This window comes from Xyrauchen texanus, chromosome 2 (genome assembly GCF_025860055.1).
Source record: "Xyrauchen texanus isolate HMW12.3.18 chromosome 2, RBS_HiC_50CHRs, whole genome shotgun sequence".
Taxonomy (NCBI): Eukaryota; Metazoa; Chordata; class Actinopteri; order Cypriniformes; family Catostomidae; genus Xyrauchen; species Xyrauchen texanus.
In genome coordinates, this window is record NC_068277.1 from 14,683,307 (window position 1) to 14,709,934 (window position 26,628).

The 26,628-nt window shown below is 38.4% G+C and overlaps 2 protein-coding genes across 2 annotated transcripts; both read right to left on the reverse strand.

The window, feature by feature from the left end:
- Window positions 1–7,593: 7,593 nt before the first annotated feature.
- Window positions 7,594–11,692, reverse strand: LOC127661498 (succinate dehydrogenase assembly factor 2, mitochondrial). The gene is made up of 4 exons (XM_052152234.1): window positions 11,547–11,692; window positions 9,090–9,301; window positions 8,658–8,767; window positions 7,594–8,038 (listed from the first exon to the last, which is right to left on the reverse strand). The coding sequence occupies exons 1-4, from the start codon at window positions 11,571–11,573 to the stop codon at window positions 7,911–7,913; spliced, it is 477 nt and encodes a 158-aa protein (XP_052008194.1). The 5' UTR covers window positions 11,574–11,692; the 3' UTR covers window positions 7,594–7,910.
- Window positions 11,693–13,082: 1,390 nt separating this feature from the next.
- On the reverse strand, window positions 13,083–17,081 carry LOC127618679 (L-rhamnose-binding lectin CSL2-like). Its single transcript, XM_052091272.1, has 10 exons — window positions 16,974–17,081; window positions 16,785–16,808; window positions 16,573–16,629; window positions 16,347–16,479; window positions 16,165–16,274; window positions 15,732–15,782; window positions 15,556–15,594; window positions 14,709–14,838; window positions 14,456–14,565; window positions 13,083–13,355 (listed from the first exon to the last, which is right to left on the reverse strand). Exons 1-9 carry the CDS (start codon window positions 17,041–17,043, stop codon window positions 14,460–14,462), a joined length of 720 nt encoding a protein of 239 aa, XP_051947232.1. The 5' UTR covers window positions 17,044–17,081; the 3' UTR covers window positions 13,083–13,355; window positions 14,456–14,459.
- Between the last annotated feature and the right edge of the window lie 9,547 nt (window positions 17,082–26,628).

The following is a 26,628-nucleotide window of genomic DNA, read 5'->3' on the forward strand; positions in this document are numbered from 1 at the left end:
GTACTAGATGTTGGAACATGGCTGTGGGGATTTGCCATCATCAGACACAAAAGTATCAGTAAATTCAGGCACTGATGTTTGGTAATGTGGTCTGGCTCACAGTCTGCAGTTCAATTCATCCCAAAGGTGTTCAATGAGGTTCAGGTCTGGCCTTTGTGTAGGTTAGTAAGTTAGTCAAGGGCCCAAAAGAGATTGTATGGTTTCATGTTCCATTTTATGCACCTAAATGTTGGCAATAGGTGTAGCTGAAATAGCCACAGTCATTAATTAGGAGGGGGTGTCCACATCTTTGCATTTCAAAACTTACAGTCTCTCTCTTCCGGGCTAACTGATTGAACTTTTTTTGCTGGAATTCCATCTCCTGCATCTTTCCTAATACTTAAGGCCACTAGCAAATTTATAAAAAAAAAAAAAAAAAAAGGCATGAGCCTTTTAATTTGTCTCATCCCAACTTCATATTCAGTAGGGGATACAAGGGAAGAAAGTTGCATTCAGCAAGCCATGTCATCTTACCAGTGACATCTGAAACTGTGCAACAATGTTCTGAAACACATCTGCATAACTGTAATGTAACAGTTTCTTTGACTCTTTTTCTTTTACCAAGCAGTGAACAGACTCCTATTAGGAATCACAATTAAGTGATTTTATAATAAAAAAATAAAAAAAAACATTAACCCTTCTACTGTCTTCTGTCATTTTTGACTGATTTGATTTTGATATTTTATATATAAAAATGGTTTCCTTCAGAGCGGAACAGAGCTTGGTGACTTTTCCTACATTTGCATCTGAACACACACACAAAAATCTGAATTGATTCAATGAATCTTGGTGGTTTTATCAAACTTTTCAGTTTCAGACCAATTAAGCAAAAGAAAAAACAAAGAATTAGACGTGCTCTCTCTCTCTCTCCTCTCTCTCTCTCTCTCTCTCTCTCTCTCTCTCTCTCTTACATACCATACAGTATATAAAGAACATTGGTGTGGGAGCCACGCCATCCAGTCAAAACACTTAAACTATATGTAAACAATATTTCATTTAAAGTTAAAACATGTGGCTTTCTTGGGTCTTGCTAGCAGTTCTTTTTCAGCAGCACTTGAAAAGGTGGTCTAGGGTACGGTTCATGTAAACTCTGGTTGGTGGGCTAATGATATGAATGCAATCATACCAAATTGTGAAAGTGAACCGCTTGTGATGATGTAATTTGTGTCTTTGCAGGCTCCCGATTGCAATTATTATGGTAGAATGCATTTCTCATACCAAAGTTTACATTATTTGTGTCCAAATAAATTCCTTTCATAGAGCAGCTCACATTCTTTGATTCTCTTGCAACGCATCTGCATGCTTGTGTCAGTAAACGCTAACATTCATCACATCATTGCACAATCAATGCTTGCGTGAGCCAAAAAATGTGCACGGCAAGTTTTCCTGGTAAATCCAAAGAGACAAACTTTAATACTTCACTTAACACAGTGACATATTCTCGAGTTTTTACCTAGTTACAGTGATAAAACAGCTGCCGCTTGTACTCATGTTGATGGCATAATTAGACAGTGATACAGACCCAAATAATATGACTTGAACAGAGACCAACGGGGGCGGCAGGAGAGGGAGGAAACAAACTCCGGTTCAGTCCAAGCAAACAAACCAAGTGTGAAAGCTCCCTAACTTGTGGTAACACTTGACTCATTACTTTCTTCTTTCTTCTCTAATTACTCATTACTTTTAATTATAAAAAAAAAAAGACCATCAGCAATATCAATCCTGCCGAAGTTAATAACTTGTAATGAAGAGAAGAGATATCCCAAGGAATTTACAGGTTGGGCACATACATCGCTTTATTTCTGTAAGGTAAGCTAACTATGATCATGGCAGTAACCACTATAGACATTGAGGGGGACATGTCCCCACAAATATTCATAATAATGGTCTACTGATATGTTTGTTTTTTTCCAATGTTAATTATTTCTTATAATTATTATTAAATTTGGTTACATCCTTAACTATGATACTCTATCAGACACTGTAGCCTTGATTTAGCGACCTGTTAAATCCATAAATTAATTCCCGCAAAGAACACGTGAGGCGCATGTTTCTCTAAAGGCACATTTAATGATGTTCACAATAAAAACATAATCATTCACATTTTAGACACATGTTAATGTTTTGATTAGTAATTAATTAGAAGTTATTTTAAATTAGCCATAGTTAGTTAATAGTTCTCAATGAGGCAAATCAAATTAAGTAATTATTGATTACCTAACAGTGACCTACCTCAGTCATCAGTTTGCTATTTCTTGCTGATTGGTTAATCATGTTTAGGTAATAGCAGTAACTAAAGTGTTAATGTAGTACTACTCATTTGTCCTGCATTAATTCCTGCATTTACCTATTAATGATGGACCATTATTATAAAGTGTTACCTGTAACATTCCTTGTTAGTTGGGTGGGTTACAGTGTAGATCGTTTTGTGATTATTATCAGTGGTGGAAATTACTTAAAAGATGAATTAGTTGGACCCTAGCTGAGGAGTCAGGGGGCAAGTTAGAGAAAACTGCAGGATGTTTTGGATGGCTACCTCTCAGTTTAGTGCTCTGAACATCAGGAATGGTTAAACACATGTAGAGGTGGATCCTTTTGTTGGGGATTTTCCCTTAAAAAATTTAACCATTTGGAACAAACTAATCTCACTGTGAATTTGGCAAATGAAGGTCAAATGTTCTTCAGCTAAAATCGGTCTGTACATACCAAAATTCAAACTACTTCCCTCAGTGGCCGAAGCAGGAAGTGTTTTTGAATGTAAAGGCACATGTGAGCACCAGTTTCTGGGTGAATTGTCCACAGGTTGACAAAAGCGAGTTATAAAGCTATTTCAGTTTAGATGTCAATGATGTAATACAGTAATGAGAAATGCATATTTATTAACTCTATCCTAACCCTAACTGCCAGTGGAGTAAAAATGTAATCTTAGATGGAAAATGGAACCATAATTCCATAACCGTAAAAAAACGTAAGCTTGTAATTGATTATGTGAACGTGATTTCTTTCTGGTTCCAATACAGTACACAAACACAGGTATGTGACACTCCTGACCCAACATGCATTCAGTTGCACCACAGGGGAAGGTAAACACACTTGAACTGATGTAAAAATGTGTGAGGGGAGATGGTGCTTGACAGTAACTGCAGAATGGGGTCGATGTTAGGGTGAAAGAAATTCGGTAGCACTATGTCAACTTTCCATGAGATCATGTTGGTTCCCCCCATTTCCGTCCCTTATTATAATGATGTAGTTTTGTTGCACCGCTCAGTGCAGTGTAGATGTGTTAGGAAGCAGCACATGCTTCATCATCTCCATAGAGACAGATGGGAAAGAGGTCAGTGAGATCACACAGCATGCACTTTCAAAGCTATATAAAGGCAGAGCTCACCTGCGAGCCAGGTATCACACAGACTCTCAGTCTGTGGTGTGTGCGTAAATGTGTAAGCACACCAGGTCTACCAGCCTCTCATGAGAGTGTTAAATTACTGTGTGTCCTTTAAAAGAAAAAGCAGCCTAAGATTTTCTTCACAAGTGCAGCATATCAAAGACAAGCCTGTTTATGTAAGATGTGGGAAGTATTATATGTAGGAGCATTTATTAGTGTAGTCACACTTTGACTTTCATCACATAAGGAATAGGTTTGTCACATTTTCCTGCTGGTTGGCTTTTCTTCTGTCCATTATATCTATTTCCACTTCTTTTTCTCTCAAAGCATTGTAACAGTTCCATTTGTTCTATTCTAAAGCTATATGACAAATTTACCTTATCCAGGATTCAGGGTGATATGCACAGCATACATTTTCATTAACATAACAGTAAGAACAAATGAATGTTGCTTGTCCTTGCAAAATCTGCATGAAATCATGGCCTGGGACCTCTGCTTTCAATGTGCTTTTTTAGCCGTAATAGGCTTGAATCTAATCATTTACAAAAACTACAGGGCCACTTTCCCAGGTACACAGATATATCTGGGACAGTGTTTGCTTTAAGGCAACTGTCTTAACTAAAAGCTCGCTGCCATCAAATCGCTTTGATTTGTGAGTGCCTCAGACGTCATTCAGTGCAGTGTCGTATCAGTTTTTGTGTAAAGTATGCTTACACCTGCGGCACACAACAGCTTTTTGAGCATGATGTCAAAGGACTCGATTGGTCAAAATACTTCATTTTCAACAGGGAGGAAACACAGCATTACAGCCCAGTTAGATCAGCCCTCCTTTAGATTCACCTTGTAAGCAAGAACAAGTCTACCATCTTCTGGCAGAGAGATGTCAAAATACCCAGCTTATTTCTGCCAGCCCTTTACTAGTCAATATATTCAGTCACCCCGAAATGTACTAGGACACTTATGTCACACTTCAAAATGTATGACCTTGAATCAGATAACAAAATATCAAACCAAGTGGCATTTATTTTAAAGATATATTGCAAAAGTACAATTTTCAAGCCAAACATTTTACAAAAACTAGTTTGTTAGGTTTTAAATGATAAATGATAGACATTGTGTTCAAAATGAAGATTTGAAAATTTGGACACATTCCTGTTGTCAAACGTTAATGGAACATGCCCATACTTAAAGGGATAGTTCACCTAAAAATAACAAAAAATCTCTCATTATTTACTCACCCTCATGCTATCCAAGAAGTGGATGACTTACTTATGCTGAACACAAGCAAAGATTTTTAGATGAATATTTCAGCTCTGTGGGTCCTCAAAATATAAGTAAATGGGTACCAAAATTGTGAAGCTCTAAAATGCATATAAAGGCAGCATAAATTTAATCCATAAAACTCCAGTGGTTAAATCTTATATGATTAATGTGGGTGATGAACAGATCAATAATTAAGTCCTTTTAAAATGTAAATTCTCCAAAATACCCAGTAGGTGGCAATATGCACCAAGAATGTGAATTACCAAAAGCAAAAGGAGAAGAATATGAAAGTGAAAGTGGAGATTGAGGGTGCACTACAGGTGCACTCAGAAATGATTGTCTTTGTGTCATCTTGGACTTACTGAAATGTAGGATTCACAGTCAGCCATGATTACTTTAATCAATGAGTGAAAGTGTCAAATAACAGAACAGTTACTGAGATTAAGTCAGTAGTATTCAGCTGGTCATGATTTCATGATTTCATGATATTGAAAAATTACAATTCATGTCTTTAGGAGTTAAACCTTTTAAATTATTAAAATATTACTAAGTGTTCCTTTAAATATGGATCTGTTTCTCATCCACACCTATGATATGCCTTCTGAAGATATGGATTTACCCACTGGAGTCTTATGGATTACTTTTATGCAGCCTTTATGTCTTTTAGGACCTTCAACATTTTGGTACCCATTTACTTGCATTGTATGGACCTACAGAGCAGAGATATTCCTCCAAAAATCTTAATTAATGTTCAGTAGAAGAAAGAAAGCCATAAACATCTGGGATGGCATGAGGGTGAGCATATGATTAGAGCATTTAAATACAACTGGTCTCATTACAATCATTGTACAGCATTAACTCAGAATCAGTAAATATGGATTATTTCTGTGGGTGCCTGGGTAGCTCAGCGAGTATTGACGCTGACTACCACCCCTGGAATCACGAGTTCGAATCCAGGGTGGTCTGAGTGACTCCAGCCAGGTCTTCTAAGCAACCAAAATGGAGTGGCGGTGGTGTAGTGGCAAAAGCACAGGGCTGTTCATCAGAAGGTCGGTTGGTTCGAACCCCATGGCCACCACCATTGTGCCCTTGAGCAAGGCACTTAACTCCAGGTTGTTCTGGGGGGATTGTCCCTGTAATAATTGCACTGTAAGTCTGCCAAATGCATAAATGTAAATGTAAATTGGCCCAGTTAGTAGGGAGGGTAGAGTCACATGGGGTAACCTCCTTGTGGTTGCGATTAGTGGTTCTCGCTCTCAATGGGGCAACTGAGACTTGTCCTTTGCCACCCAGATTTAGAGGAGTAACCGCTCCAACACATTGACCTACTAAGTAGTGGGAATTGGGCATTCCAAATTGGGAGAAAAGGGGATAAAATATAAATAAAATTTTTATTATATATATATATATAAAAAATTGTCTGTGAGAATGAATGTACATTTACCATGTCATGTGATCTGTACATCTTGAGCACAGTAAATTAACCAACACAGAATTATGTATTATTTTATGACATGAACATGTCAGTTAAAGCCTTAAAGCTGCACTATGTAATATTGTTTGGTTAAAATGAACAAATCGCCATTATTAAGTACATAAACAGTGTTCAAAACAATGTCCTTATACCTTACCCTGATTCATCAGTTATCATTTGTATTTTGAGCTGTTGGGTCAGATTTGGCGCGAAACCACTGGCTTATGTCGTTCCTCTTTGCATCATGATGTCATGTCCGTAAACACAGAAAAGAAGTGCCGGCTGTCACATGTTCCAGCTGAGGATGCTGTTCAGTTCAGTCACAATCACACAGTTCAGGATGGCATCGCTGCAGCTTGAATGGATGTTTATCTATTAGCTGTTTGGCGAAGTTGTTTACCTGCTATAATGCTTGTAATTGGATACAGTATGGTCTAGTAGAGTTGTAATGCTTATGAATCGAATATTACCCGTGTTTACCGATCGTGATCTGTTGTCAGGGGAAGTTACTGTATGACTTCTGAAATTGACATCTTGTACATTTTATATTCATTTTTAATAAAGAATGTTTTATCCCCATTATTGCTCGTTTTATGTTTTTATTTTACAGTGTTATTAGGCCTACATTTTCACTTGCTTTTCCAAAATAAAAAAAAACTTTCGTCAACAAAAGTTTTCATCATTTATTTCGTATTACTAGATTAATAATGTAAAAATATGAAGTCTTCACTGAACTCGAATCAGCAGTATCACGAGTTTCACCTCTTAAATTGATAATACAATACAAAAATGAATAGTCGATAAAACACTTGAATAATCATATTAAAATATACTTGTTACTGGTGGTGATTCAGGAGAGTCCCCTGTTCTCTATGTTAAAAGCACATTGAGTGTAATGTCAGAAAAGTGTACAATTCATTCATACAAAATATGTAAATAAGAGTGTTGTTTATCTTCATCAAAGCAAGTATTGTTTCATTTTTAACTGCTTAATCAATTAAAATAATGATATCAATGTGAAAATAGCACGTTATAATTTTTCCAGTCATGGTCACACAGACGACGTCCAGGTAACCTCAAATCATGAGATTCATCCCAGAGCAGTTAGTGTTAAAACACGACAGACATAATGTGTTCTTCTGCAAACTGCTTGCGATTTAAAATTTCAACCACAGATGTTGCTAGAGAGCAAGTTACGTAGTGCAACTTATTAAATATTTAGTTAACCCATAAAATGAAAAATGCTTTTCCTAAACAATGAAAGTGATTAGGGGGTGAGGCTGTCATTCCTTAACATTCTACCAAACATCTCCTTTTGTGTCCCACAGTAAATAATGACAATTTTATTTTTGAGGGAACTATGGCTTTATAAATTATATTATCATAATTACTCATTATTAATCAAAGAAACAGCTTTTGAATGCAAATGTTGTCATACATGTTTAATAGTTTATTTGGGTGTACATACAATCTGTTTAATATATAAATATGAGCAAATTATTTTATCAAGTCAAGTGGTTTTTATAAGTCAGACCAAGTTGTCAAGTCCATATTCATGATACATCTGTTAGAACATCTCATCCCAACAATGCATTTGCAATGGTTTTAAAAAGGGGCGCACATCTATGTTCTCTTAAGTAATATATTTATGACCACTGTCTTGTGATAGGTCCACACACAGGATGTCACAGGTGCTCGTTTGACCTCAGATCTGGGCTGTTATAACAGTCACTGATAGAAGTGTGTGTATTAACTGCTCTTGTCCAGGTATTCCAGATTGGGAGCATCTAGACGCTGTTCCATGTCCTTGTTCTTGGCGAACTCTTTGAGCATGTTCATCACCTCACCCTGGTACAAGTCAGGTGTTGGCTGAGCCTCTGTTGGCAGGACGACAGCATATAAGAATGTGTGCAAACTCAAATTATTTTCATATCATGCCTTCTCTCACATTGAGTCTCATTTACTGCACACAAGTGTTTTTACTAACAAAAAGATTCTAATGCAGAATTCCTGCCAGATGGTGCAAACATAAAACTTGTTCCTACCCTTGTGATTTCCATATATTTTTTTTCCATTTATTTATTTATCTATATAGATTTTTTGCATATGTGTAATTTGAGTTGGTTCTTAATTTGATCCGAAATATAGAAAAAATGTAAGAGCAAACTCACTGATGTATCATTCTACTTGGAAAACTTTCACACACAGGTTAAGATTTTATCTGTTTGTGCACTTGCGTATTTATTCCATTGCCTTTCTTTTGTTGATTACTGCTGTGGTGTGTCATGTCTGCATCTCCAAGGTTTGCTTTGGGTTTGAGCTTTAAATTTAAATAATTTTGAACATGCTTATGAGAATCACTGTGTCTGGTTCTCCTTGTTTGAAGTGGAAATAAAAAGAGAGAGATGGACTAGGTTTCCTGCTTCAAATTAATGCCCAAGCAGACCTCAACACCATTTTACATCATTAGTCTTTGTCCCTTCACACATACTGTACCTGTTGCCCAGTAGTAAATGTCCCAATCATTGCTTGGTTCATTGATGAGTCTGTCGTATTGTCTGAGCTGAACTTCACTCATTGTGTTTAGGTACTGCTTTGCAAAAAGGCTGGTAAACAAAAAAAAACACAAAAAAAAAAACCACTCAGAGAGTTGCTGTCCCCTGATTTTAAACAATACTTTTACAACTTTAATTAATCTTGGTTAATGTAAATTTCAACATATAGTATTACATTTTTAAAATCAAAAGTTGTATTTGTTAACAGTAGTTAAATCACAATGAACTAACATGAACAATTGTATTTTTATTAACGAATATTAACAAAAATATAACAACATAAACAATATGTCATAGACTTTGCTGGCTGAGTAAGTTTTGATGTCTTGTGAGATGGTAAAGTTTATAGATTTGTCTTGATTGACATACTAACCTAAGAAGGATACAGTTCTCCAGCATGCCTCTTTTGCGACTCTCATATAGGAGTCTCTTCTTTTTGATCTCCAGGGACTCACCCGCCCTCTCCTGCCACGGGGGCAGAGGGATCTCAATCATGGTTGGTTCTGGGGCATCACCACGGTAACCTCGAGAAATCACTGTACCAACAGTTGGCCGCAGTGATGCCCGGCAAATAGAACTTACAACCTGAAAATAGATACAAATGAGAATAGTGAAAATCTCCACTGTTGTTAACTCTATTAACCTTATCATCCAAATAGACATAAACTGACTTTATTTCGCAGTCTAGGTTTTATATGACTGCAAAAAAAGAATGGCTATTTGGACATCCCTGTATGTCATAAATATAACGTGTAATTGTGAAGGCAATTTCTAATGACATAAACTTGAATATTATTACCATTATATCATAGAAAAACAATTTTAGTTTCTTTAATAAAAAATGGTATACGAGCATATGATTGCTTGAGGCTTTGTTACTTTTCCTACATTTGCCATCTTAACACACAAAAAATATTTGGACTGGATTGGATGAGTTTAGGACAGATTTGACAGACCATAGGAAATTAATTTGTGAGACTATGTCTGGGTTTCCATCCAAAATGTTTAAAATTTTTAAGTGCATTTCTAAAAATTAAACTTAAGAAAATACAAATTGTTGGGCGTTTCCATCTACTATGTAATGCGCATTATGATGAGGTAGACACCTCGTCATGATGGAGCAGCTGAATGACCACTCCCAGCTTTGGGGACAGTTTTATTAGCAGTTTTTAAGTATCTAATTTTTAAAGTTGGAGTTTATGGAGCAAGTATCTCATTTTATTAAATGCATCCATGAGACACAGCAGAATAAGTGTAATATCTGATATAATGTGGGCTGAAATAGCTGCGATGCCCGCCCACCCACCTCCAGTCTCCACATACCCCGGAGTGCCCGCTCTCAAAACCGTTCTGGAGGATTGTGAGAACCCCCTTTATGGGTTAAACACTTCAGAATGAAAAGCGCTATATTCTAAGAATTGTGTGCCAAGGTTGGACCTTTTGATGGGCTTGTCACATCAAGCTATCACACACTCATAACACATGCACGAATGGCCAAAACACATCATCGTTTTGCAATTAAACCTTTTCCATCACCTTAATGCACATTTTAACTAATGCGAAGCTCTTGAAAATCCATCTCCTATTTGCGCAATAAATGTTAATCGAATTTAGAAGGTTTATTCTCATACCAAGAATTTCCATTGAAGATTTCTTCAAAGAATATCAAAATGTGCATAAAAATAGTAGGATTGAAACCCACTATATGGGGGGGGGGGGGGGATTTGTGACATAAAATCCATAATTTAGCCACAACGTTGAACACACAAAAGTATAAATTAAGTGAAAATTAGTATAACATTGTTTAAATTAGTCTGTGTAGTCTCATGTGGTTCTGTGTTTGTCCTATGTTGTTTTATGTAGCACCATGTTCCTGGAGGAAATGTGTACTGTAATAACTGTATATGGTTGAACGACAATAAAAACCACTTGACTTGAGATTGCAGAACACAATGCGCTCTCTCTAATTAATGGGTGACACTATAACATTAAAATTACACAATCATTTTTTGTTTTGTTTTTTTGGAATTTGTCAAATAAAATCAATAATTCAACAAAAATGCAGAACACACACAAACACAAGATGTAGAGCATATTTAAAAAAAAGCATACAATGCCCCAAAAAAGCACAACTTTAGTGTTTTTACTTTATTACATAACACTATACACAATGTACACGTTTATTGTTTGTGGTCAAATCTGACCTCAAACAATACAAGTGCAAGTCTAAAACCAACAATGCCCAAGGTTTAAACATAAATTAATATTAATAATTGTCAACACACATAGTGTTTGGCAAACATAAAAAAAAAAAAACACATAATATAATACTATAGTTTAAACATACAGAGTATGTAATGGTATACCTGGTATAGACTTCAACTGTATTGGACAGAGTAAGGCTAGATTCTAGCAGCAATAAACTGAGTAAGCAAATGAAAAAAATGCACTGCACCACATATAAATGTAAAAATTATAGTAAAGTAAAAAGACTATGCTAACACCAAGGATACCTTTACAGGACATTAAGCTGTCTTATAAGAAGAGTATATCTTATGTTTTTAATGGAGAAGGCAGTTTTATAACAGTCCTCGTCTGTCCTTGCGCAGACAGTCACTTTAAAACAAGACATGCTAAATATTCAGCAGAACAGTCTTCCCAAATACAAGCATTTAATCTGAATACAATATATTGGGTATATTCGTTTATTTAAGTCAATCACGGACAGCATAAATTTATCTCAGTACATCTCGTATAATATACGTGAGGTCAAATGAGATCTCGAAATCATGTCATTCAAAAGACGTGAATGAAAAGCAGTTAAACGTACCTTTCTTGCGATAGTTGCTGAAAGCATGTCGTTGTATTGCTATTATTGAGTGATGTCTGAGTATGATCGGCTTATGGCGATATGTTTTAGGAGAGAGTTTATGCAATTGTTTCACAATCAACGCAGGAAGTGCATGGACTCTGTCGGGCGCCATGTTTGTAAGGTCACTATTTATTTACTTAGTTCAGTATAATTTGAATGTTGCTGAGAATATCTCTTTGTTTTGTAGGTCGTGTAGACAAGAGACGTGTGACATTCAGCTCGGGGCGTTTATTCTTCTGCAAGAGCGAGATATTAGTACATGTAAGAGGTGTGGGAACATAATGCAGGGAGATTTTTGTTTCCTAGGGAATTTATTTCGGCGAGCTCATGTGAGAGCAGATGTTTCTTTTTTGTTTTTTCAAATAATACAACACAACTAAGCGTCACAATATTGAACATCATTCCCCCAAAACAGAGCACACACACACACACACACACACACACACACAATGAGGCCAGATTTGTTCAATAACAAAATTGGCCCGTGATGAAAACTTTACATGAGGGGGAAAATAGAAGAAAAAAATATGGCATTTATACAGCTCTTCGTTTTTAATTAATATTTGTTTTAACGTTTATTGTTTCATTTTTGTATTACAAAAACTGTAGCTTATTCGAAAAGTAGAGAGTACACTTGATTTAATAATAAAAAATAAAGTATATGCGTACTTTAATGACTTTTAAAACCTCCTGCTGTCTGAAAGTTAGCTCTATTGGCCATTCCAGGTGCCACCCCAAAATCTTCAATATGGTCAGCTCAAGGCGGCAGTGGGCATTCAATAACGCCAGACAGGTGCAACTATCCGCCTAAAAACAGATAGCTGCAAGTTAATAACCATAAGATATAATGCCATATTTCGGCAGGTTGTTAATCATAATCATATTTTGGAGTCAACGAAATTAATAGGCTTCTCGTCTTTTTAATTTGCAGAAATGTGCTTCGTAGCTTTTATTTCCTTTCCAAATGTAATGCATTCAGCCGTATCCCATCGTCTCTAAAGTTTTTGAAATCACAACAGGAAAACTGTTTTAATGTCAGGTAAAAGTAAGTAGGCTAAACTTTTTTGCATTAACTATGCACAAATATTTTTTCAATTATTTGCAACCATTGTTCAATTAAATTATCATATTACGTTTGGCAGTCCCAGTAAATGGTAATACTGAGTGAAATCAAGGATAGCCTAGGTCTATGTTAAGAAATATCTTTAGTATGTACTATGTCACAAAACAATATCATACTTGATAGTATTACGTCATGCCATTGTATATTCATCTCACCAAAAGTCTGCAAAACTGCACAGAACTACCGTGAGTTTAATGTGAGAAGATGCACTGTTCTTAAAGAGACAGTAACCATGTTTTAAGAGATGTTTATGTTTAGTCGTTTAGCAGACATTTTATTCAAAGTGACTCACAAATGAGAAAGAGACACTACATACATAAAAATTATTTTTATTACAATTATGTGCATTGTGCATGTATAGGACACTTGATTATTAAAAGTTTAGAGTTTTGCAGTGGCCCTATAGGAAAAAGTTTGGGCACCACTGCAATAGGCTATATATGTGTTTATTATACAGCAGTGTCTTCTAGTGAATAAAATACCTAAATTCTATAAACTAATATAACATCATTTACAAATTTATATAACTTAAAGAAGAACACAGATTAATAAATTATACTGAATATTTATTCCTTAAGGTCACTTAGAGGTATGCAGATGTTGTCATTGCTGATTTAAGAGTCTGGCCCTTCTGAAACACCAGTCTATGGAAAAAAAAAAAATGTACAAGTACAACGGAAGGCATTATAAATGGCTAGGCAATAACATTTTCACAATAGGCCTACTTCAAAATTGTGCTAGGAGGGATGCTTGTCATGATTTTATTTGATGTCAGAGGTATCACACACACACACACACAGATGTCCCAATATTATTTTTTGGAGACCTTTCCTTTTCTGTACACGCTGATACTTTTTTCGTTACATTTTTTGGAATGTTGCTGTTTTCAAATGCATTTTTTTGGATGATTTGAGGAATGCATGTTTATTATGTTTCAACTACTGTTACTCAAAATACATCATCAAAAAATATATATTTTTAGCTGTCACAAAATTATAAAAAATCTAATAAAAAAAAAACATCTCACATATCCTGTGTTTTCTCTTTAATATTTTCTGAATTTCGTATTGGAAGGTTGAAATAATTTTTGTAATTAAAAGGGCATTTAAATAAATGAATTCATTCAAACATTAGTCAAGTGAAAATATAAAAATTAATTTCCAAAATAACATTGCATTATAAGTACTTTTATACAGACTGTTACAGTTCAATCCAAAATACAACATTGGAGTTATTTTTGTCAAATAAAGTGCTGCACAACAGAGCATCACAGACGTAAGATCTTAAATATAATACAAATATTAATTATTTATTATTATTACAGCAAATATTACATAATGATATTTCATATTCCATATGATTTATTTTGTATTTATTTATTTTTTTTCTCCATTTAAATGGAGATTTAATTTTGAAATTAATTTTGGAATCTGAGCGCAGCAATTTCAGCTTGTATGTTTTTGATGTCAACTTTACACCTCTGGAACAGCCACTGGAACATGTCGCTACATGACTCGGTGTGATTATTTAACCGCAAAAGGCAGATGTTTAGTATAACAGCACTGGGACACCTCACTATTTGTATCAAACTGCTTTTCTGTGTTTGCAGCATTCCAGACAAGAGAATCTATGTGAGCAATGAGGAGTTATATATCATAAAGTGATCCATATCTTTAGATAAACAAGGCAGTTGCAAAGAGAGGTACAAGTGTGCCAAGCTTTAGAAACTTCTAAAAATACTTACATGCTCATACACAACTGTATGACACCTCCAAATATTTGTAGATGTGAGGACACTGATCAAGGAAAAGTAAACTTGAAGCATATAGGTTGCAGTGACGTTTTCCTTTACACCTTAAGAAATAAGAAGTTATTTGTAAGTTCACTTTATTATGATTCCGTTATTTTGGTTAAATAAATTCCCTTTTAAATAACAGAAGACAGTGTGGTATCATTTGTATGTATGCATTTGATCTAATGTTAAGCAGTTGTACTACCAAAGATGGAGAACCTTGGTCTGAGGGGAGTTGCATTTGGAAGATGTGGCATTAAAATCGGAGTGCGGGCAAATCAAAAAATCTCTCTTCCCATAATTAGCTTTTTGAACGCTAATTGTGCGTCCCTCTTCTGCAACAACACAAAACATTTTTGGAATCACTGTGAGTCTAAAATTAATAAGTATTAGCATGTTAGCATTTTTTCTCAAAAATGTTATTAGACTTAATTGTACATTTATATAGTGGAGACAGGGGTTAGTTGTTACATGGGGAAGTTGTCATAAAGTCTATATCTCAGAGTCTAAATTGTGCAAATGCTTGTTTTCATAGTGGTAGGTTGTCTACAAACACCTGGTTCAAAACCTAATTTAATTAGAGCCATGTTTGTGAATTATATACTTAAAACTGTAATTTCAGTATTATCACATTTTTGTATTAGCTGTTGCGAAGTGAATACAATGAAACCTTACTGACATACATGCAAGCAAGAGTCAACAATATAATGCAGGTAGATTTTAAGTGAAAGGTTGTGTCTTATAGTTGTATCTGAATATTCAGATGGAATAGGAGAAAGTCTTTTCACTCTGAAAAAGTTACACACTTCAGCTAAAGGAATAGTGTCTTTCTTTCGTAGAACCCAAAAGGCAGAATGTTAGCCTCAGTCACCATTTACTGTCATTGCATCTTTACTCCATACAGTGAATGTGCACGTTGACTGAGGCTAACATTCTGCCTAACATCTCCTTTTGGGTGCCATGAAAGAAAGATAGTCATACGTGTTTGGAACTACATGAGGGTGTGTGAATGATGACATATGTTTCATTTCTGGTTGAAATATAAGTCTTACCACAGCTAATGGTCCTTAGCTTATTTTGACAGATTTTCTCTAGGATTATATTGGAGATAAAAGAAGCAAAACATATTGGTATATATTACATCCATTTTATTACATACATGTGCTAAAAATGAATCATTGTAAAATATGCGATATTGCAAAGTTTTAATGAAACCCAAAGAACTCACCACAGTAGAGGCCGGCAGTATTTACTTCACAGATAGGGTCGTCAACTTCAGCTGAGGAAAATAAGAAACATTTTCAGTTTCTTTTTAGTAAAAGACCTGTCTGAAAGTGGAATGATTTTCTAGATATTTAACTATAAAAACATCCAATGAACATTGGAACACAGTGCGCTCAGTAGATATATGGATCTAGTACGGAATGCTATCCTGCTCCCTTAAATACAGGGCAATTCTGTATCACACAGGATGCAGCTGAGGAGTTTCTTTGCTTTTACACACGGAGAGAGAGACAAACAACTATTTAGTAGTAGTGTTGTTTTACTGTTAAAATGTCCCAACAAAACTATTAACTCGACCATAAGACATATTCACTGATGTAAAAAGTGTTACAACAAGCCATAATCTCCTCTATAATAGTGTCAAATCTTTATCTTACCTGGTAGGACACAAGTGTAAGACACATTCATATATTTGTAAATTCCTGGACAAGGGTCACCAAAAACTGCAGTGTTCACAATAATGGAACAGTTCTGATTTCCATCACACCTGTGATTAAAAATAACAGTGAATACAAAAAAGAATGCCAAAAGTATACAAAATGATGGAAGTGGCTCTTACTGGCTGGCCAGACTGACGGAAATGTCCTTGGTGCACTGAATGTTTGAGAGCTGTGTAACTGACCATCCAGTGGAGCAGGCTGTCGTGTTTGTGCGCCCAAAATTGGCTGCAAGCACTTTAATGGTTCCCTGTGCTGTTGAGAAAGAGAACCTACTTAATTTTGCTTCACATAAATGTTCTTGTGTTAAAAAAAAATGCAAGGTTGAAAAAGGCATAGGTAACTAACCACAGGTGGGGCTGGCAGTCTCTCCCTCACAGGTATGGATTTCCACTGCTTTGACACCTGGGGAGAGACAAACTACTGTTTAGATCTTATGATGGCATGAAGATCAATATGATGTTTTCCTATTCATGAAAGATTAAATATTACCTAAAACTGGTTGGATTGCTTACTGTACTCACATCATATATTTGAAAATTAAGACATAACATTCTTACCATGTTGGCATAGTAGCACCAGCACTGAAGAATTCAAAATACAGAACAAAATAATGTTGAAACATCTGTGACTTTCAAAGCATAACATGGCTAACAAAAGGATTTATACACAGACATTTGACAGGTAAACCACATGCTTGCATGAAAGTAATTAGCTATTCCTTTTAAAAAACAGATCAGCATACTTACAGGTAATCAAGTTTAGCTCTCGTTGTAGCATATTGAATAGCATATTGTTATGCAGTAGCCTTCGATACATGAAGACAAGCCGAAATCCTCGGGCAAACTTGAAACCAGATTTCTACAGACAAACAGGAAACTGATTGATTTATAAAGGCAATCCTGAAACTGAAATAGGTTCAAATGGGTGGGACTAAATCTCATAACCCTAAAGTCGTGGGCATAGACTTTAGTCATGGAGCCTTAACCAGCTTGCATTTGGCTGTAATAAACACAAAAATATATACCCTGTGTTTATTGAAAATGTGATTCGGTTGCCGGCAATAAAAGACCAGCACTTACTGGGGACTCTTCATGAAAACAGTTGAAGTCAGAAGTTTACATACACTCATAGCCAAAAACATTTCAACTCAATTCACAATTCAGTCAGGATCACTACTTTTATTTTAAGAATGTGAAATGTCAGAATAATAGTAGAGATCGAAATATTTCAGCTTTTATTTCTTACATCACATTACCTGTGGATCAGAAATTTACATACACTTTGTTGGTATTTGGTAGCATTGCCTTTAAATTGTTTAACTTGGGTCAAACATTTTGGGTAGCCTTCCACAAGCTTCTCACAATCATTTTCTTGAATTTTGGCCCATTCCTCCAGACAGAACTGGTGGAACTGAATCAGGTTTATAGGCCTCCTTGCTCACACACGCTTTTTCAGTTCTGCTCACAAATTGTCTATTGGATTGAGGTCAGAGCTTTGTGATGGCCATTTGTGATGGATACCTTGACTTTATTGTCCTTAAGCTATTTTCCAGAACTTTGGAGGTATGCTTAGGGTCATAGTCCATTTGGAAGACCCATTTGCGACCAAGCATTAACTTCCTGGCTGATGTCTTGAGATGTTGCTTCAATATATCCACATAATTTTCCTTCCTCATGATTCCATCTATTTTGTGAAGTGCAACAGTTCCTCCTGCAGCAAAGCACCCCCACAACATGATGCTGCCACCTCCATGCTTCACGGTTGGGATGGTGTTCTTTGGCTTGCAAGCCTTACCCCTTATTCTCCAAACATATTGATGGTCCTTATGGCCAAACAGTTCAATATTTGTTTAATTAGACCATTAGAGGACATTTCTCCAAAAAGTAAGATCTTTGTCCCCATGTGCACTTGCAAACTGTAGTCTGGCTTTTTTATGGTGGTTTTGGAGCAGTGGATTCTTCCTTGCTGAGCAGCCTTTCAGGTTATATCGATATAAGACACATTTTACTGTGGATATAGATACTTGTCCACCTGTTTACTCCAGCATCTTCACAAGGTCCTTTGCTGTTGTTCTGGGATTGATTTTCACTTTTTGCACCAAACTACGTTCATCTCTAGGAGACAGAATGTGTCTCCTTCCTGAATGGTATGATGGCTGTGTGGTCCCATGGTGTTTATACTTGCATACTATTGTTTGTACTGATGAACGTTGTTCCTTCTGGCATTTGGAAATTGCTCCCAAGGATGAACTAGACTTGTGGAGGTTCACGTTTGTTTTTTCTGAGGTCTTGGCCGATTTATTATGATTTTCCCATTATGTCAAGCAAAGAGGCACTAAGTTTAGGTAGGCCTTAAAAAAACATCCACAGGTGCGCCTCAATTTCAGTATACCTTCTATCAGAAGCTAATTGGCTAAAGGCTTGACATAATTTTCTGGAATTTTCCAAGCTGCTTAAAGGCACAGATAAATTAGTGTATGTACATTTGTGACCCTCTGGAATTGTGATAAGTAATTTTTCCAACAATTGTTTTCAGACAGATTGTTTCACTTTTAATTGACTGAGTCATGCACAAAGTAGATGTCCCAAACGACTCGCCAAAACTATAGTTTGCAAATATTAAATCTGTGGAGTGGTTAAAAAAGGTGTTTAATGACTTAAACCTAAGTGTATGTAAACTTCTGACTTCAACTGTAAATGTTAAATGGGTATAGCTCACCGAGATTATTGATAAAAAATGATACCCGAATGCCTTACATATTCTACAAAAGAAACACAACAGTGCAAACATTATATTAGCAGACATTCAATAGAGCCCCAATTATAATGTAAAGGATTTGTCTATATGGTAAACCTTGTTCTGCAAAGTTCTCATAGGACACTTTCCTTAAAAAGTCCACAGGACTTTTTTCCTTACACCCAGATAATTGCTACAGATATCTTTTTTTAATTAACACTTCATGCCGTTGTTGTTTTGCTAGTTATCTTTTGTTATCATGAACTTTATATGTACTTCTTTTCATGAACTTACAATGAACGTATAGTCATAGCTTTATTTTAATCACACACTAGCACAATATGTTTGTCAATAGTACAGGCATGTTAACACAAATAATTTAAATACCCGGCAAACAATAATCAATAAATAAATCAATCACATTTTAATATTATTATTTAGGGAAAAAAGCCATTTGAAACAGGACAAAAGACAGCAACTTCTAATGTTAGCATCCTAACATTTCTATAAGTGAACAGGATTAACATTACCAGGTGTACAAACAACATTACAAAAGGACAGAATTTACATAAAAAATGTAATAATTAAAAGGATTAGCATTATCAGTTCAACAAAAGGTCTGATTTTATGTATAAAAACAGGATTAACATTACCAGGTGAACATACAGCACTATGAAAGGACAGACTTTATGTTAAAAGTAAAATAATATACAGGATTAACATTGCCAGGTGAACAAACAACACAGTAAAAGGATGCTATCATTGTACAATGCTACTGTACACATTCAAATGGTTCCTTGTGGTCCTCAACTCGATGACCAACTCTCCCAGAGAAGTGACATCTTTTGGGGATTGGCTTTAATAGGTTTTAGGTGCCTGGAGAATACTGAACATCTTTTCTTGGAAAGCGGTGTGTAGAAAAGGTCAAGAGTGTCATCATGGGGAGTGTGGAGTCTCACATCTTCTAAAAGTTAAGGCAATGAATTACTCATTCTAGAAAATTAACTTCCTGTAGGTGGTATGTGAGATCAGATATGCTTCTTCATTTTTTCTAATTGTTTTGCCCCTAAGGATGGCTAGCATGGTGCAAGTGGGAGAAGCAGGAGGTTGACAGACATCTCTCTGGAGACAAATGAGCACCTGCGATAGAGTGACAGTATTTCTGTGGAGTTCTATTAATCTGAGGCTCGTCTTCAAGAGACAGTAAGTGTACCAGAGTGTCCCAGGTGGGCAAACCTTATAAACATCCTTAAAACAAGATACATTTACTCAAGAAGCTTTATTACATAAGATATTTTCAGAGAAATCTAACAAAATGTATTTGTTTAAAACACAAAAAAAAAAACAAATATATATAGGGATCCCCTTACATAACCCTTTCCCTAACCTTAACCATGAGTGGAAGTGATGCCTCCTTTTAAAGTTGGAACAACCCCCTTTTGAAGTAACCATGCCCCTTCTGTAGTAACCCTGCCCTTTTTGAAGATTCCGCCCCATTTGGAGGTCTCCGGCCAGCAGCTATACCCACTTGGTTTTCTGGGTGGAATCTCCAGGGAGGGGGACCAAAAGCACTCTGTAAAGCGAGTTGTTTAAGCTGTACAATATTTAATGCTGTGTGAAGAGGAATACCCCAACCCAATCCCCAAACCTAACCATTGGTAGAAAAAAAAAATATTTTAGGGGGAAAATGCAGCCTCCAAATTGCGCTTGTCACTGACAATGCAAAAACGATTACATTGTATTTTCAATGTGAGATGCGAACCTAGGTCTGCTACAATGCTGACGCAACGCACTTCTAGTCAGGCCACAAGGAAAGATGTACACACTTGAGTTTCCAAGTAATCGTGTTGTTTCCTTAAAAAAAAAAAAAAAATCTAGGTTATTGTGGGACTTAAAATGGAAGTGAATGGGGCCAATTTATGGAAGGTTTAAAAGCGGAAATGTGAAGCTTTTAATTTGATAAAAGGACATTAATTCTTCTATCGAAGCGTGTATATTATTTGAGGTGTAGTTGTTTAAATCATCGTTACATTTGTTTCAGTGTTATGCCTTTACATTGTCATGGCAATTTCATCACACTAAAATTGTGTCAACACGCATATTGTTTACATCTTGTAGTTATACTTTTAAACTATATTTAGTATAAGTATAAAGTATATTTAACGTTTATGGCAGGGGCGCAGATCAGCGTTTCCCAACCAATGTCCCGTGGCACACTATTGTGCCGTGAAAGATTGTCAGGTGTGCCGTGGAAAATTATCAAATTCCACAAAGTAAGGATTTTTCGGCTCATGAAACTCACCTGTCATTGGCTGGATTGACGCTCAATCAGCCCAAAGTAACAAAACGCAAAGAATACTGTTTACAAATCCACCATTTGGACTCGTTATGGGTTTAGCTTGGAAAAGTGCTGGGGACAACAATCACCTTTTTAAAGAGTGCAGGGTATGTGTCCCCTCATGTCCTCCATGGCTGCTACGCCCTTGGATTACGGACTGTTCCCATTCACTTCCATTGTAGTGCCTCACTGTAACCCAGACTTTTTCTTTTTTAAAGAAAAGGAATGGCAAATCAAAATATATTTTTGTGGTAATCATATTATGAAAATATTACAACTATATAATTAATTATTCTTTTTTATTTGTTTTAGCATATTTTAACTGTATATCCTGTCAGTTTTACTTTTTAACACTTAAGTATTTTCACTGAAGTATATTTTTGGTAAGATACTTTGACATTTTATTGAGTAAATTTTTACACACTACATTTAAACTTGAGAATTTATCTGCTCTGCATTGAATCAGCTATAGCAGTGTAGGGTATTACATATATAATTTAGAGATGTGGACGGGGTCAGTTAAAATGGGTATTTTGCATGCATTTTACCACCATTGTATGTAGGGTAATTTACATTTACATTTATGCATTTGGCAGTACAAATGTCTGTTGACCAGACGAAGCACGTGCAAGCTGAAGAAGTGTGAAGAGAAGCGAAGTGAAGAGAAGTGAAGAGAGGAGAAGAGAACGTGTTCTTCCTGTTTGGAACAATTTTAAAAGAAAGTGGCCGCATCCACAAAATGTGTCCTGCGCCAATCAGAAGTGGCTTTTCAGAGTCACATGGTCAACTGGGCTGTCTTTTTCGACAGTTGAGTTATGGTCCCCAGACTCTTAAAAATGTCCCTATTAAAAACGGAACATATTTAATCATGAGGTTTTATATCTTAAGAATGGTACAAGATACATGATATTCATTTTCACCAGATTTCTCTTCATTCTCCAGCGAAGCCTTACATACTATACATGACATTTTTTTATGGATTTTATATGTGTAGGTGACAAAAAATTTAAATCCCTGGTTACAAAATCATATTGGTTTTGCACATCATAGTATCTTATCAAGTTAAACCTTATAGTTACCATTCTTAGTAGAATGAGATGAATCATACAGAATTAAAGATTATATTTATCAATTATAGATGATTGCACATCACTACACACACTACACAAAGAGTTCCATAAGTCTATAATCATTCATTTGTCAGGTACAAACGTTACCACAGTTCAAAGCAATTTTCAGCATTATAGGCTAGATTAAGATGAAATGTCTTAGAGTTGTGCAAATCTGATGGTCCTTGTAACCTTACACAGAAACAGCCTGGTGTAACTGGGTGGGGGTTCTTGTGAAGGCCTGGGATTTATGAAGTTGAAACATTCCAAACTGAAAGGCTGTTTTTTCTCGTTTTAAATCATGTTGGTGGAATTCTCCTGCATATATAATCTTACAGCAGTGTTTCTGCTTAATTAAAAAATGTTGTTGCCCCCACTACTATTTCTCACAAAATTCACCATGGTAAGTCACTGCCAAAAAACCATGGTTACTAGTTACTACACCGTAAAAATGTGCTAACTTGCTATCAACTGCCACATGGAAAAGTACAGTATGGTTACCATGGACAATTATTGTAAGTGAATGTTTTGCTACATATTTCCAACAGGCACTTCTTACATTTCATATTAAATCCTATAAGCATCATATTCTTTCAAAATGTCTTGTAAAAGACTTGTTTATCTGTTAAACATACAGTATATACAATAGTTACATGACGATTCAGACGAAGGTTCTCTTACGAGAGGTTCTCTCGTATTGCGTAAGCTAGCTTACGCTACGGGAAAGATTCATCTTTTCTGAGATATTGAAGCCAAAAAAAAATTATCCTTAATTTTTGTATCCATTGTCAACGCAGTGCGGCAGCTGCAGACCTTGAGCGGGCTAGCTAGCGAGCTCATAGGTTGCTCTGCGGCAACTGCTGCAGCCTATAGACGAGCTTGGGCGAACTCGCATCCAATGAGAGGCGTCCGGCGCTCACTGCAACAAAGCCCGCCAAAATGGGCGTGACTAGAGTGCATATAAGCGTAGTTCGTAGGCTGGAACCCTGATTTTCATCTCTTCAGCGAAGCTCTTCGCATCTCTGAACTGGAAGCCGCGTCGCCGTTTGAGGGGCATCAAGCAAGCGTGGACAGCGCTCGAAGAAGCCGGCCATCTTCGCCACCTTCAGCCGTCCTGCGAGCTACGCCATCCGGCGACGTATCCTTTTTAAAGCAAGCTAGTTCTTATGAACTTCACAAAAGAGTACGAGCGTCTTTTTAAAGATGTCTCGCTCCACTTGCGCCTCATGCTGCGCCCCTCTCAGCACCGGAGACCGCCACGTCATCTGCGCTCTCTGCCTGGGACTGGGGCATGCAGAGCTCGCCCTCGCTGAAGGCGGATCCGATCTCTGCGAGGAGCTTCTGATGTCGACCCTGCGGGCTCGACTCGAAGCGCTCAGGACCGAAGCTGCAGCGCCGCCTTCCATTCAGCCGCGCAGTAAAAAGCGCCGCTCTCAAAGGCTGCCGGAACCAGTGGTAGAAGCGATTGCCTCGCCGGAGCCCCTCCCTCGAGCATCGCCTTCACCCTCCCCGCCCACTCGGGACGCGCAGTTGCCGCCGAGCGGCTGCTCTGCTGCCATCTCGGACGAAGAAGCGGAGGATAAGGGCTGTTCCATCATGGCTTCGGACAACGAGGAGTGGTCAGGCTCACACGCCTCCTCCTCGGCCCAGGAATCCAGCAGGACCCGCGCCGGAGTCGAAGGGGAACTAACGCGCCTCCTCACACAGGCCGTCGACCGCCTCGGGCTCGAGTGGTCACCGCCCCCCTGAACAGGCTCCCAACAGACTCCACGCCGCACCTTTGCCCGCCCTCCGCGAGATGGCGGTCTAAGCTGGTGCTCTCGTCTAAGGCCTGCAGAACTACTTCCGCCTGTGTTGGCCGCGCCTATACCGCCGCCGGCCAAGCCGCATCTGCTCTGCATTCCATGGCCGTCTTACAGACAGAGGCTGTTTCAGATCTGAATCTCTTTCTGCCTCGTCGCGCTAGCTCCTCTGCAGGCCGCCCACGTGACCAGCCTCCTGCACGAGCCTCTTCACAGCGCCCAGCTCAACAAGCCAGACTTCTCAGCGTCGACAGGGCGGCCGCCCTCGATCGCGCTCAGACAGCCGCCCCCCTGCGGGCCTCGGCCTAAGATTGTACTGAAACCTGAGCAACCGAAGTCCTCCTAGCGTTGTTGAGAAAACGACGGCTCAGTCCCGCCACGGCCGGACCACCGTCAAAGCTTCGCCCCCTGTCAGTCCCCTTCTCTCAGGCTACTGCAGTGGTGGATTCAGCAGCCAACAAGCCGGTGATACTACCCGTTTGCCTGCACTCAAACGCCGTTTTCACGGCGACCCAAAGAAATCTTGTAAAGAGTAAACATGCCTTATGTGTAGAAAATGTGCCCACAATCCAGTGCTCACCCCTACACACAAGCATTACACATCCCGTGTCCCTATCAGAGCACACTCACATAAGCGGTTACGACCCGCTCGAGTGTTAGAGTTAATAAACGCGCCCACGAGCCCGTGCGCGCGCCCCTCCTCTGCCCGCTCTGTCACACGGCCAGCTGTATGTAAGTCCCGTACGCCCCTTGTCAGTCCCCTTCTCTCAGGCTACTGCAGTGGTGGATTCAGCAGCCAACAAGCCGGTGATATTACCCGCTTGCCTGCACTCAAACGCCGTTTCCACGGCGGCCCAAAATAAAGCCTTATGTGTAGAAAATGTGCCCACGATTCAGTGTTCACCCCTACACACAAGCATTACACGTCCCGTGTCCCTATCAGAGCACACTCACATAAAGCGGTTACGACCCGCTCGAGTGTTAGGGTTAATAAACGCACCCACGAATCCGTGCGCGCGCCCATTCTCTGGCCGCTCTGTCACACGACCAGCCTTATGTGTAGAAAATGTGCCCACGATCTAGTGTTCACCTCTACACACAAGCATTACACGTTCCGTGTCCCCATCAGAGCACACTCAAAAGCGGTTACGAACCACTCGAGTGTTAGAGTCCATAAATGCGCTCACGAATACGTGCGCGCGCCCATTCTCTGCCCGCTCTGTCACACGGCCAGCAAACACTTCTCTGTATGTAAGTCCCGTGCCCGTGGCTATGCTTGCGCATCACTTAACAGACGTGACTCTTTCCCCATTCACCTCAATCGGGAAGTCACTCACAGGACAGCCTGTCCATGCTGTCTGCGAGCAGTCCAGCATAAGCACAGTAAGCGCGCTCACACACGCGCTCACACATAAGCACAGTCAGCGCGCTGTGTGCGGCAATCAGAGCGATTTGGCCATTCACCCTCTAACATTACGTTTCGAAGCGTGGGAAGATATTCCAGGGATATCCGAATGGGTGTTAAGCACAATAAAACAGGGCTATTTGCTACAGTTCGATCGCCGTCCTCCTTGCTTCAGAGCACGGCTCGAAACTAATTTGAACACGGAAGCAGCGTGCATGCTTCGTTCAGAAATAGCAAACCTTCTGTGCAAAAGGGCCATAGAGAGAGTGCCGCCTCCCCTGAGCGAGTCGGGGTTTTACAGCCGTTATTTTCTTGTCCCCAAGAAAGACGGCGGCCTCAGACCAATATTAGATCTCAGGGTTTTGAACAAAGCGCTTGCAAAAAGACCGTTCAAAATGCTTACAACCAGCAAACTCCTCGCGCATGTGCGCCAGGGGGACTGGTTTATTTCTCTCGATCTGAAAAATGCATACTTTCAGATTCAGATAAATCCCGTCACAGGCCATTCTTGAGATTCGCCTTCGACGGCCAGGTTTATCAATACACCGTCCTTCCGTTCGGCCTGTCCTTAGCACCCCGTACTTTCACTAAGTGCATGGACGCGGCGCTCGCACCCCTGCGGAGTCAGGGTTTGCGAATTCTGAACTATTTGGACGATTGGCTGATTTTGGCACAATCACATACGGAGCTTCTGTCTCACAGGACAGTTCTCCTCAGTCATCTGAACAGTTTGGGCCTTGCAGTCAATTGGACCAAGAGCTCACTACAGCCCAGTCAGGCAATTTCCTTCCTTGGAATAGAACTAGACTCAGTGGCAATGACGGCTTGCTTATCTACACAGCGCGGCGCCGTGTGCAGCGACTAGCCGCGTCATTTCAGATGAACAGCCTCACACCTCTGAAGAAATTTCAGAGAGTGCTAGGCTACATGGCCTCAGCCGCAGCAGTACTTCAGCTGGGTTTACTGCACATGCGCCCGCTTCAGCATTGGCTAAACACCCGCGCGTCTCGC